Source organism: Panthera onca, chromosome E3 (genome assembly GCF_046562875.1).
Source record: "Panthera onca isolate mPanOnc1 chromosome E3, mPanOnc1 haplotype 2, whole genome shotgun sequence".
In the NCBI taxonomy this organism is placed as follows: domain Eukaryota; kingdom Metazoa; phylum Chordata; class Mammalia; order Carnivora; family Felidae; genus Panthera; species Panthera onca.
Window position 1 is genome coordinate 18234253 of NC_138354.1, and position 13368 is coordinate 18247620.

The window sequence follows — 13368 nt, forward strand, 5'->3', positions numbered from 1 at the left end:
TGGCTGGAAGATTTTGAGTTTTATAGCAAACCGTATTGTACAGACCCGGGGCCCAGGGGCCCAGCCCGGCTGGGACCCCCATTTGCCCCCGCCGGGCTGCCTCCTCCCCCTCCCCAAGCGGTCCCATTATCAAGCCTTTCGCCATACCCAGAACCCCCTCCCCTCCGGCCTTTGGTCCGCCCAGTCCCTCCCCCCACCCTCGCACCTCCCTGTTACCTGAGGTATGTGGATAGATCCCCCCTCCCCTACATGGTACAACCCGGCTGCCCCGGGAGGCCGGGGCTGAGGGGCGGGACCTGGCCCCAACTCCTCCCCCTGCCTCCTCAAACCCCGCCCCCATCCTGGAGGGGGGCAGGGGAGGGCCAAGAGTCTGTTACTAAGTTCCCATGGCAACTAAGAGGGGCCATTTCCAGCCTTAGCACTGGCTTTGGGAGGTGTCCATTGGCTGCTATTTCCATGGCAACCAGGAGTGGCAGTTCCCTGGGCAAATGGGATACAAGTTTCCATGACGATGAAAGAGAGGGAAGAGCCAGGCTGGAGGAGTCCCATCTTTCCCATCATTGGGCTGGCACCCCACCCCCTCCCCCACCCCCGGTCAGGAGGGTGGAGCTGCTCAATACAGTAAAGCATGAGAGAGCCTGGGGGTGGCGCAGTCCAAGCAGGGTGCCCACTGGTCCAGTCTCAGTCTCAGTCCAAGCGGATCAGTCCCCTCACTCTGGCTCCCCCAGGTCCGAGGTTCCCCCGGTTCAAGTAACACTTCAGTACAGATGAATGTTCAAGTATTGTGTGGGGAGGCAGGCAGGGGGCTGGGGTACCCCTCACCACTCCCCTGGGCCGCGCTGAACCCCGCGGGCCCCCACTCCTCGCAATAGCTGCCATTGTCAGTGACGTTCAAGGAGTCAGGGCTTGTGGGGGAAGGAACTGAAATCTGGGGAGGGAGTTAGGAGAGGGGTGTGACCCCCTGAGGGGGTACTACTGCCCCCACACCTGCTCTTTGCCCCCACCCCTCGCTCAGCCCTGGCTTTCCCCTGTTTCCCCGATTCCCCCCCATCTCTGACATGTGGATCCCCAATTACTCCTCTGGTTTCCCTTTTTGGCCCCCCCCACCCCCCAACTCCAAGTATCTGGTCTTTGTTCCCTGAACCCTTGGTGGTCTGCTTTCTGTCCCCCCTCCCCCAGCCCATCCTCCACCTCCCCCAGCCCCCTGGCTCCCAGTATCCTGTGTGCAGATACCCTTTCCCCGATTTCCCTCCCTCAAACTTGCACCTTACCCCCCTCCCACCATCCCTTTGGCTCAGCAACCCCCAGTACCTCTGACCCACTCCCCCCAGGGGATGGACAATGAAGCAGGTGGAAGGGAGAGGGGATGGGAAGGAGAGACCCCCAGAGATATCAGTGCAGGGGGCAGAAAGGGGGGGAGGCTGGCTCGAGTCCCTGGGCAGGAATCCCAAGTCATGAGGTGGGTAACCTGGCCTCCTGGCAGGGATAAAATGAAGGCCCGAGGTCCAGGCTCCTGATGAGTCCTGGGGGAGGGTGGGGGGGCACCCAACTAGCTGTCCTTGAGAAGTAGCTTCTCCTCTGGGCAGCGGAAGGGGCCAGGGGGCCCAGCGGCTGCCAGCCGGGCACAAGCTTCAGGTGAGAGCTGGCGGCAGGAGCGCAGGTCTAGGCGGCGGAGGCGCGGGCAGCGGCGGAACAGCGGGAGGCAGTGGTCCGTGAGGCGGTGGCAACCTAGGGGTGGGGTAGAGGTAACTGAGACTAGGAAGGTGAGCAGAGGGTGGCCACCGGTCTCGGGGACAAACACACTAGCAGGATGGACAGATTGCTTACCAGCAAGATTGAGGTGCACCAGGGTCTCCCGGAGTGGGGAAGTGGGGGCTGTGAGTAGGTGGACACTGGGATCTCCGACGTGGGCGCAGTGGCTCAGGTCCAGGGCGCTCAGCTGGGGTGCGTGGCGCAGGAGGAGCCGCAGGGAGGCATCTGTCAGCTCCAGGCCCGCCAGGCGCAGCTCTGCTACCCCCTGCAGCCGCCCACGGCTCTCTGTTTGCCCTGGGCAGGCAGGTGAGAGATCAGCACTCCTGGCCGCTCCTGTGCCCAAACCTAGGCATCTAGCCTACCTGTGTCTCCACACCTATTCCTCACCGATCCATAAACTGCTTCCGAGATAAGAGAGCCTCCACCTGCACCACCTGCTCTTCTCCCAAACACCCACACAACCACACAACCTGACCTCATCTAATCTGTTCACTGCTCACATCACCTCCCTAGTGAGACCCTCCATGATTACTCCATTTGACTCGGTAACATTCCACATCTGACCTCATCTAATCTGTTCACTGCTCACATCACCTCCCTAGTGAGACCCTCCATGATTACTCCATTTGACTCGGTAACATTCCACATACTCCTCCCTTTTCCCTGCATTATTTTTTCCCCTTTTCTAACATGTGACATCTTTTTTTCTCTCCTCCCACTAGAATGTAAGTTCCACCAAGGCAAGAGTTTGTGTCTTGTTCTTGCTCTATCCCTAACAATTGGGACATAGGTGCTCAATATATATTCACTCATCCAACAAATGCCATCCCCAATGGAACTGCCATCCCAGGCTCCCCTCCTACTTCCCTCTCCTTCCATTAGTAACATCATCAGCTGAATCCCTTTTTCTCCATTCCCCAGACACCCCTCTGGGGTAACACCACTCCTGCCTGAACTCTTGCCACAGCCTCCTCACCCAGTCCAGTCTCTCCTCTCCTTCCTCGCATCCAAAGAGAGCTGTTCTCAAATACAGGCTCCTCTACCAAAAACCCTGAAGGCACCTCCTTGGTTACAACATTCCAGTTCCTATTAGGTCTCATCCCTGTCTCAGTTCCTAACTCCACGCCTGTGCTCCCAAACACCTGGGCCAAATTCCATAGGTGACCCTGCTCTGAGACTCTGCCTGTGGACACCGAAGTTCAATCCTATGCCTGGCTGGTGTCCCAGGCTTTTAGGTCTGAGCTTAGAGGCCTCTTCTTCATCTCCAGGGTAGAAGAACTCATGCCCCTCATCTCTACACCCAAAGCATGTGGCCTGCTTTTCTTTTATTGTATCTACCACATTCCTGCATTACTTTTTTTTTTGCTTTTTAAACTAAGTGCCTAGGGTACACTAGCCATCATTAATTGAGCACTCAGTGTGGGCCAGGCACCAGCTAAGGTGGGCTAAGTGGCAGCCTGCCCCAAGGCCAGTGACTCTTCTGCGTCCCCTGGAGGGCTGCCTAGAATGGTTGCTGGCCCTGCCACCAGAATTTAGATAGTAGGGCCTCAGAGTTTCTATTTTATTATTATTATTAAATGTTTTTATTTTTGAGAGAGAGAGCGTGAGTGGAGGAGGGGCAGAGAGAGAAGGGGACAGAGGATCTGAAGTGGGCTCTGTGCTGACAGCAGAGAGCCCGATGTGGGGCTGAAACTCATGAACAGTGAGATCACCACCTAGCCGAAGTCAGACACTTAACCGACTGAGCCACCCAGGCACCCCTAGAGTTTATTTTTCGAACAAGTTTTCTAGTAGTGTTGATGCTGCTGGTCTGGACTGCACTGTAAGAACCACAGCTGTGGGAGACTGTGACTATCACTCCTGCTTACAGATGAGAACTTTGAGGTTAAAATCATTAAGCAATCTGTCGGAAGTCACATGACTCTGAAGTAACAGAGTAGGACAACAGACCACATACCACAACACTATCTGCCTCCCAGGCACTGGCCTAGCCCACAGATAAACTAAATCAGATGTCGCAAATTTATGAAACTAGCCTTCACAAGTGTTTTATGGAGTCTGCACAGTGCTAAAAATTTTCTTCTTTCTTTTTCTTTTAAGTTTATTTATTTTGAGAGAGCAAGAGCAGGGGAGGGGCAAAGAGAGGGGGAGAGAGAATCCCAAGCAGGCTCTGCATGGTCAGCACAGAGCCCAATGCAGGGTTTGAACCCACAAACTGCGAGATCATGACCTAAGCTGAAATCAAGAGTAGGATGCTTAAACAACTGAGCCACCCAGGCGCCCCAGTGCTAAAAATTTTCTTAAATTAATGACTAATGCTACAAAAAGGACATTTCCATAAAGAAATTTAGATAGAGCTTTTCCTTCAAAAATTATAAGATCTGGCACCACTGGGCTATCTTTTTCACCTGAAAATGATTAGCTGGGAGCTGGGTTGCAAGATGCTATTCCCTAAAGTCATTCACCAAGCGCAACCCTTCTGTTATCTGCCAGGCCACCTTTGTGGACACTTGACTTGGCAAACTGGATTCTACCTCGTTTTTTCCTTTAAGGAGTAGAGAGCCTAGAAAGGGGATACACCTACAGATGCCTTCAATCTCGGGCCACAGCTAAAAGCCATCAGGAGGAAGCAGAGGAAAGAGAGGTCACTCCTGGCTTGGGCAGGGGAAGTAGGCATCTACAAGGATTTCACTGAGGTGGCAGCATTTTAGCTGGGCTTTCAAGGATTTAAACATGCAGAGAAGTGAGAGAAGAACACGCCAGGCAGAGAACAGCGGGACGAAAGCAAGGAAATAGAAGAACTTGAAATTTTGCTTCAGGAATGCTACACAGAGCCAGGGAGCCAAGATAAGAAAGGTGGGTGTAGAGGCGCCTGGGTGGCTTAGTCGGTTAAGCGTCCGACTTCAGCTCAGGTCATGATCTCGCAGTTTGTGAGTTCAAGCCCTGAGTCGGGCTCTGTGCTGACGGCTCAGAGCCTGGAGCCTGCTTTGGATTCTGTGTCTCCCCCTCTCTCTGCCCCTTCCCTGCTCATGATCTGTGTCTCTCTGTCTCTCAATAATAAATAAATGTTAAAAAGAAAAAATTTATTAAAAAAAAAAAAAAAGAGAGAAACGTGGGTGTAACAGGTCTTAAGGACCTGGAAGGTTCATCCTTGGAAGCTCCTCAGGTAGTTCAGGCAGGAGGAGCTGGGGTCAGTGTGCCAGCCAAACAGCACTTTCTCACTTCATGGACTAAACAGTTCCCAATGCCCACCCTCACCCCCACTTTCCTGATTCAGTCTAATGCTGGTAAGAGTGGGCAACAGGGAAGTTCTCTGGGCTAGCTCTGCCTGTGTGCCTTGCAGTAGTCACTCAGTCCCTCTGGGCCTCTGGTGGCTTGTCCAGATAGTAAGAGACTTCTAGATGTTTGTCTACCCCCTTCCAAGACTGCTGTGAAGGGGAATGGGGTGGGGAGAAAGGTGCTGAAAAGTGAGCTGTGAAAGCAAAGGGCTAGAGTGAGCACAGCCCCTGCCCTCCTGGAGCTTAAGAGAAGAAATGGGTTTTCATCAAATCACAACTATGTAGTGATAGCTGGGAGTGGATGCTCTCAAAGCTCTAAATTTTTTTTTTTTTTTAATGTTTATTTATTTTTGAGAGAGAGAGAGAGAGAGAGCGCGCGCGGGGGAAGGGAGGGAGACACAGAATCCAAAGCAGACTCAGGCTCTGAGTTGTCAGCAAGAGCCTGATGCGGGGCTCAAACTCACAAGCCATGAAAACATGACCTGAGCCGAAGTCAGATGCCCAACCAACTGAGCCACCCAGGGCCCCCCTGCTCTCAAAGCTCTAAAGGAACTCTGATCTTAGTGCACAGTGCGGGGCGGGGTGGGGGGTGGCGCAGATCTTGGAGGGCTTCCAGGAGGAAGTGGCACTTATGCTGAAGCCTGAAGGATGACTAGGTGTTAATTAGACAAAGGAGGATACAGCATTCTAGACAAAGAAGACTGGGCAAAGGTCCTGGGGCTGGAGGGGCTGAAATGCAGGGATAGTATTGTGTCAGTGGGAGCCAGACCATGCCATGCCTTAGAGACAAAGTATTAGTCTTTATCCAGAGAGCCCCAAGGGGCTATGAGAAATAATTTAGAGCACAGGGCAGACATGGACAGATTTGCCCTTCTGGATGGTTCCCCTGGCATCAGTGTGGAGAACAGACTAGCGGGGGCCAGAGAAGCTGTTGTTAGCATCACATCTCCTGGCTAGACAAGGAAGCTCCGGGCCTCAGTGCTCCTAACCCACACCTCTGTTGTGACCAGCCTCTGTTCATCTGACCAGCCTCAGCTCCCAGCACCCCCCTCTGTCAGTATGGGCCTCATGCCCTAAGAAACTGTTTATTCCTGCTTCACACTCCCTGGGACAACCCTGTCCCTTTCAGGACCCAGTTTAAATAGCACCAACTCAGGGAGGAATTCTCTCACTGCTCCCCACCCCTGCCCTGACCATAGCCACTACCATTATCACACCCTAACTTTCCATTTCTGATTCTCTTTCTTCTGCATTACTAGGGTTCCACCAGTGTAGGGAATGGGACCAATTCAGTTTGAGATCTCCAGGGCCCTACACAGGGCCAGGGCCAGATTATGTGTTCAACAACAAAAGCTGACTTTCCCTGGCAGTACCTGGCCTGACTCAGGAGATGATACCACCAGCCCTATGCAACCTTCCAAGTCATTTGGCTCCCTCTTTCTGCTCCATCCTCTCAGGAAAACCCTTATCCTTTTATTACAGGGCAAGGGGGCATAAGGGCCAAATCTACTGCTCAGCCATATATTTACTGGTCCACACATGAATTTTAAAAGAATGTTAGTGACATTCTTTTAGGTGGCTCAGTTGACTGAGCATCGGACTTCACCTCAGCTCATGATCTCAGAGTTTGTGAGTTTGAGCCCTGCATTGGGCCGACGGCTGTCAGCACACAACCCACTTCAGATCCTCTGTTCCCCTCTGCCCCTCCCCTGCTCACACACACACTCTCTCTCTCTCTCTCTCTCTCAAAAATAAACATTTAAAAATATATAAAATAAGCAAAAGAATGTTAAATTAACTGCCATCATTTAAAATCAAGGATATTTCAGGGCACCTGGATGGCTCAATCAGTTAAGTGCCCAACTCTTAATTTCAGTTCAGGTCATCATGATATCATCATGATATCAGGTCATGACATCATGGTTTGTGGGTTCAAGCCCCAAGTCAGGCTCCCTGCTAACAGCCTGCTTGGGATTCTCCCTCTCTCTGTGTCCTCCTCCCCAAATAAACAGACATTTAAAAAATAAAATAAAATCACGGATATCTCATAGAAAAATCCACTTCTGGCTCTTTGGGCCTGCATTCTTCCCTGGCAATTGCCGCTGCTCCCTTTGGAGGCTCTCCAATAGTGCCCACCACACCCAGTGACTTCACTCATATCTGCCATCAGCCATGCCCCTAGCTTCTTCCAGAATTCTTACATCATCCTCCTGTTTTATACCGTGTTTCATCACATAACCATCTCCCCTCTAGGGGGCTACTTCCTCTTCATCCCTGTTCCCTTACAGCTCCTATCACACGGTGGAACGCACAGCAGATGAACAATGGCCAAGTAAGGCCTTCTAATCAAACTTGTGCTCGTCCTTTCTTCAAATCTTTTAACATCCAGCATGAGTTGGAAGAGACCTTGGAGGCCTCATACCCACTCCCTCCCCTTGCCCAACCCATTCTGCAAATGAGCCAACAGGGGCCACACCTGGTTTGGTGTCTGGTGGAGGCAGCAGCAGCTCACGCAGCTGGGAGTCTTTAACATCCTCAATCCAGCGAAGGTCCAGGAGCCGCAGGGCCGGCAGTGGGGCTGAGCCCAGGGCAGAGACGGAGAGCCAGGAGCAGCCGGAGAGCACCAGCTCCTGCAGGCCTGGGGGGTTGGAGGGAAGGTCAGGAAGCTGATGCTCCATCCCAGGACCGTCTCCCTCTTCACTCTGTCCTACCTTGCCATCCAACCCTACCTTGCAGTCGGTTCAGAAGCCACATGAGCTGCTTCTTGGAGACACCTGTCCAGCTGAGGTCCAGGGCTCGGGGCTGGCGACGAACCACACCACTGAGCATGGGCGGGGTCAGTGACTTTCGCCGGCTCAGGTCCATTCGAGGCCACAGACGCTTGTCATAGCACCTATCAGCCACAAGAGGGAGACAGAGCTCTCAGCTCTCAGGGAACCCAAAAAACTCCCTACTTAAGGGTCCACCACAGACAGCTCTGGCCTGGCTGGCCCACAAAGACAGCAGGGGGTGGCAGGAAGCTCCCCTCCTCAGGACAAGAGCACTGGGTTTGGGGTTCTATTTCATCACCTACTGGCTGTGAGACCCCAAGCAAGTCCATTCCTCTCCCTGAGCCTCAGATGCTCCCTTTATAAAATGAGGATAATGATCCAGACTCAGTCAGCCCCACAGGGCTTCTGTATGTTTTTAGGCATTACAGCTTATAAAGCATTTTAGCAAAGACACAAACACCCTACATGGTGTATTTAATGTAACACCATAGGGATCTGTCAGCAGCCCCTACCCACCTCACCCCCACCCCACCTTGGACTTCTGGAGTTCTCCCTGGCTAAGTTATGATGACTCATGGGAATTTCCCATATCCTTTATTAATCTCTGCCTTTGAGCCACATCTGCCCCATTCTGATGGCCAACTGCCTGAGGCTTGACCTACAACCCTGTTCTCTTTGATCATTGTGTCTCTACAACTAGAATGGAGGCTCTACAAGGGCAGGTCTGGCTTTTCTCCTTTGGTAGGGCCAGTACCCAGCACTGTGCCAGGTGCACCCAGGTGATCTGTTGCACATTTGTCGAATGAAGGAATGGTGCAAAGCCAGTGTGAATTCCCTGAAGCTTCCACCGGGCCTTCCCCCACAACACATTTCATCTCAGCTTTTCATTTATTCACTTAATCAGTGTTTATGGAAGGCCTGGTAGGGCCCAGGATTCAGTTTCAAATCCTGATTTGAATTTGAATTCCTGATCCCAGCATTTCTGAGAGCCTTGACTAGTCCAACATGCAGCAAAACCAGAGAAGGGCTTCCCAAACTTATTTTACCAGGAACCCTTCCAGTGTTCTCCCCAGGTCACCTATAAACACTTTGTGGCACACTAAAGTTCCTTGAGACTTAGTTAGAAAACTCTCTTCCAGTTTTCAGAGGCATGTCAGGAAATTCTCACTGGGCTAGATGGACTGTGTCAGAAGCAGCAGGGGTGGGAAGGGCCCAGGAGGCTGTGTCTTCCCTGCTTCCCACCCCTCATACTGAAGGGCTTTCCCTGCAAGAAGCCCTGAGCTGGGAGAGTGGTTCCCAACTCCGGTTATTTGCTATCCCCTTCTGTGCAGAACATGGATTGATCTTTAAATTGATCCCCACTTCGCACTTAAAGGCAGTATTATTTCACATACATATGTTAACCTTAGAAACATGTACAATAAAAACAGACCAGGGCTATTAAGTTCTAGGCAGGTGTTGCTGTGGCTTTAGGCTACCACCTGAAGACTATTTTTGTTAAACAGGGAGACAAGTATTGAGAAGTGTTAAAGATACAATAGCACCCAATGGAGAGACTTCCTTTTCAAAACTAACAGAAGGATTAAGCCATGCTTTTGTGCCACTTGAAACCGCCAGCGCCCTGTATGACATTTTAGGGAATACTGGGGGCACAGACACTGAAGGCTTCAATCCAAACAACTCCACTCCCGCCTGCTGCTTCCTACCACTTCCCCCCCTCTTCTGGCATTCTAGCCTCTACTTCTCCTGGTTCCTTCCACTCAACCAATAAACATTTGCAAATCTCTCCGATTATAAAACAGAAAAGAAAAAAACCCAACCTATCCTCAACGCAGCTTCTGCCCCTAGGTCCTGCCCTTTTTCTTTTTCTACTCAGTGAAATCCTGCCCACTCCAACCCAGTCTTGAATCTCAGCTCAACTGCCACTATCATCTTGAAGTCCTCCTGGATCTTCCACAGCTAGAAGGGAACCCTTCTCCCTGGAGGCACACACGGGCCCCCCAGTTGTTTCTGTATCCCACTTCACGATAGCCAGGCCAAACGACCTGCCTGCTTATTGACATACAATGCTGCCTGGAGCCAACATAGATTGGTCATGTTGTGCTTCTGCCAGAAATGCCAACCAACCCAGAGCTTTCAACACACAGCTCCAGTGCCTCTTCTCCCAGGAAGTCTCCCAGGACTTTTCTGGGATTGAACTAATTGGTCCCTTTACTCTTGAATGACCAGGACACTGGGTTTAAACCTAAGAACGGCAGCCAACAATCACCGATTGCCCTACTGATCCTAAGCGCCCAGCCTCCACTGGGCTATCAGAAAATGGGGGAAACACGGCCAGTCCACGGTAACTGAAGCAGCAAAGGATATAATAAGGGTCAATGAGAGGACTGGACAAGGAGCCTCCCAGGGAGACAGCCTGATTTGAGACTTTAAGAAGACAGTAGTTATTCTAGTGAGGGGAGGAAAGTGGGTGTTATGTTCCAGATGGGGAAGAACCAGTGTCCAGGCCTAGGACACAGAGAGAAAACAGAGCACCCTGAGAAACTCAGGCAGCAGGAACAAAGGGCAATTCATCAGCTCACCATAATGAGGAAGGTGAGGATGATGTCTATGGTACTAACGACTAGTGTTTACTGAGAGTTTACTATGTGCCAGGTACTTGTCTATAGATAAGGCATTTAGCCTCACAACAACAGCCCTAGGAGGTAAATATTGTTATTATCATCTCCTTTTTAACAGTTAAGGCAAAGAGATTAAGAAACTTGTTCAAGATCCCAGAGTTACCAAGTGGCAGCAAAGCCAGGCTTTAAACCAAGCCGGTCTGGATTGAGAGCCTGAATTGTGACTGGTTTAAAGCCCGGGGGAAGACCTCAGAGGAGGCCCAGGGGAGACCCACCGTGTCAAGGCGGGCTGGAATGCCAGGCTGGACTGTCATGCCCACAAGAGCCTAGAGGTAAAGTGTGTGAGCTCGATAGGAATTTGAATCCCAGCTCTGCCAGCTCCATGCTTTGAGTCACCCTCTCTGGGCCTCCATTCTCCAAACCATAAGAGAGTAAAGGCAGTACTTCAAAGGTTTGCTGCAAAGATGAAGGCAGACCGTACGGGGGAAGTGTGGGAAATACTTAGTGCCGTCGGTGAGGTACTGTACACGTCCAAGCGTCCAACAGAATTGTGGGAGTTTGTTGTGAGGGCAGCAGGGAGCCATGGATAAGTTCTTTCTAAGCTGGGGAAGGACGCCTAAGGTGAGAGGCAAGAACTCTTAAGAGGCACCGCATGTGCTCATCTAGGGGCGTCAGGGCTTGATGTGTGAGTTCCCTAACCCGTTCACTTCTTTCTAGACCCCAGCCACCCCGACTTAGTCAGCACCCCATTAAGCCCACCTCCCAAATCTGAAATTCTGGTTCTAAACCTCTGTCTTGCAGAGGCCCTTTGGGGATGCAGATTTACCAGCCCAAACTGGTTCTTCCCTCTCAGCAATCTGGACTCCCTGATGCCACCACTGTCCTCCTACCCACCCATCTCCAGGCCTTTATTCCCAGCCCCCAACTGGTCCTGACCCTGTGTTCTAGTCCCTTCCTTGCCACCCTCTCTGCCCAGGTCCTCCAAAGTTCCAACCCTCTTCCCTGTGACTCAACAACTCCACCATACTTCCTCTGGCTGCCCCCTCCCCTCGCTCTTGGTACATTGACTTCGCCTCCCAGTGCCAAAAGATAAAAGCCACCAGACAGGAAAGCCTACAACTTCCTGCTCTCCCACCTACAAATTCCTCTCTAGCTCCACCCTCACTACCTCTTTCCACACACCATCCTGATTTCCTCACTTCCATTCATTCATTCACCCATTCAACAAGTACTATCTTAGGGGCGCCTGGGTGGCTGAGTCGTTTAAGCATGCTACTCTTGATTTCAGCTCAGGTCATGATCTTGCGGTTCATGGGTTTGAGCCCCGCATCCGGCTCTCAGCTCGGAGCCTGGAGCCTGCTTTGGATTCTGTGTCTCCCTCTTTCTCTGTCCCTCCCCCACTCACGCTCTGTCTCTCTCAAAAATAAACATTAAAAAACACCCAAAAAACAAAAAAAACAAGTACTGTCTTAGAACCTACTGTATGCCAGATACCATCTTAGAAACTAGGGACACAGAAGAAAACAGATTAAGTCCTTCCCTTGGAGCTGACATCTTTGATTCCATGCAACCTGGCTTTGGTCCCCCCTAACTCTTTGTAGCACAGCCAAGGATACCAAGGCCTCTCATAGCAAATCCAGTTGCCATTTCTGGTTCTTGGTCTCTTACCACCTCTCGCCAACATCCTACACTTTATCATTTACTCCTTCCTCAATCTCTCTTCTTCGGGATACCACCACCATCTCCTCCATGTCTCTGGCTGCTCTTTGTCTAATTCACAAATACTAACATTCCGTCTTCTGTCCTTTCTGGAAGCTGCCACCTATAGGATGAAAACTTCCAAACTTGGATCTTTCTCTCAAACATCAGACCTGTACATCCATCTGCTGTCTCGCTAGCTCCTGACTGGACCACAGAAGTTTTGGGCCAAATATGTCAGAGCTGAGCACTTTGCTTTCCCTGGAACCTGCTCCTCCTCTGGTATTCCTGAGCTTAGGGAACGGCACTGTTGCCCACCCAGAAACTTGTGGGCCAGAAACTCAGCAAAGAGTCACCCTGCTGCTCTCATAGCCATTTAGTCACTGAGTGCAAGCCATTCTGCTTCTTAAAAAGTTCTCAGCCCAAGTGCCTCCTCTCTTGCCAGCATTGGTGGTATAGTGGTGAGCATAGCCGTCTTCCAAGTCCCTCCTCTCTACCCCTCCTGCCCCTACTTCTGTGCCCGGGCCTGACCGAGCCTCCTGACTGGTCCCACTGTACCTCTGCTCCGCCCTACCTTCGACCTTATCAAAAGCCACCATTTTATATAGTGTTTAGTGCCTTTCAGGTAGTGTGCTAAGTGCTTTGCAAGGACCACTTCATTTAATCCCCACAAGGTAAGAGTATGAACCCTAGACTAAAGATGAGAAAACAGGCCATGAAAGGTATCGCTATCCACCCCTGGCCATACATCCAGGAAGTGCGGAAGTCCCAGTGGATGACACCCACGAAGGCCAGACTCCAGGACCCCAGCTAGAAATCACTGTGCAGTCCAGCCTCTCTGCTTCGTCCACTTCTGGTCGCAAGTCTCTCCTTGAGGCAGAAATCAAGTCCTCTTCAATTCTGGATCCCACGTGCCCAGCAGAGTTGGCTTTGAGGAGGCCTCAGCAAACATTTCCTCAATCACTACACAAGCTGGGGTGATGATCCCCAGTAATTGCTCTATTTGCTTCTATGTTGCGGGTTGACTGGGAACTCTTCAAGGGCACAGACCTGTGTTCTGAGGATATAAAGTCTGTGCCTCCAGTCAATATTTGCAACTGAGTGAATAATAACGATTACAGTTAAGGCATGGAGTAGTTTCTATTTCCTAGGTAGCATCCTCAATTCGTTAAGTATATTAGCTTACAAAGACACTATGAAGTAAATGCTTTGGTTCTCCTGGCTTCACAGATGGAAGAAAAAACTGTG

The 13368-nt window shown here is 51.2% G+C and overlaps 1 protein-coding gene across 2 annotated transcripts in view; it reads right to left on the reverse strand.

The window, feature by feature from the left end:
- FBXL19 (F-box and leucine rich repeat protein 19) overlaps positions 1–13368 on the reverse strand; it is a 20995-nt gene continuing 7627 nt past the window's right edge. For both annotated transcript variants that reach the window (XM_060649035.2, XM_060649034.2), the window contains exons 8-11: positions 7760–7923; positions 7507–7668; positions 1828–2046; positions 1–1728 (exon numbers count right to left, since the gene is read on the reverse strand). In XM_060649035.2, the coding sequence (XP_060505018.1) occupies positions 1550–1728; positions 1828–2046; positions 7507–7668; positions 7760–7923 (724 nt within the window). In that variant the 3' untranslated portion in view covers positions 1–1549. The remainder of the gene's footprint in view (positions 1729–1827; positions 2047–7506; positions 7669–7759; positions 7924–13368) is intronic.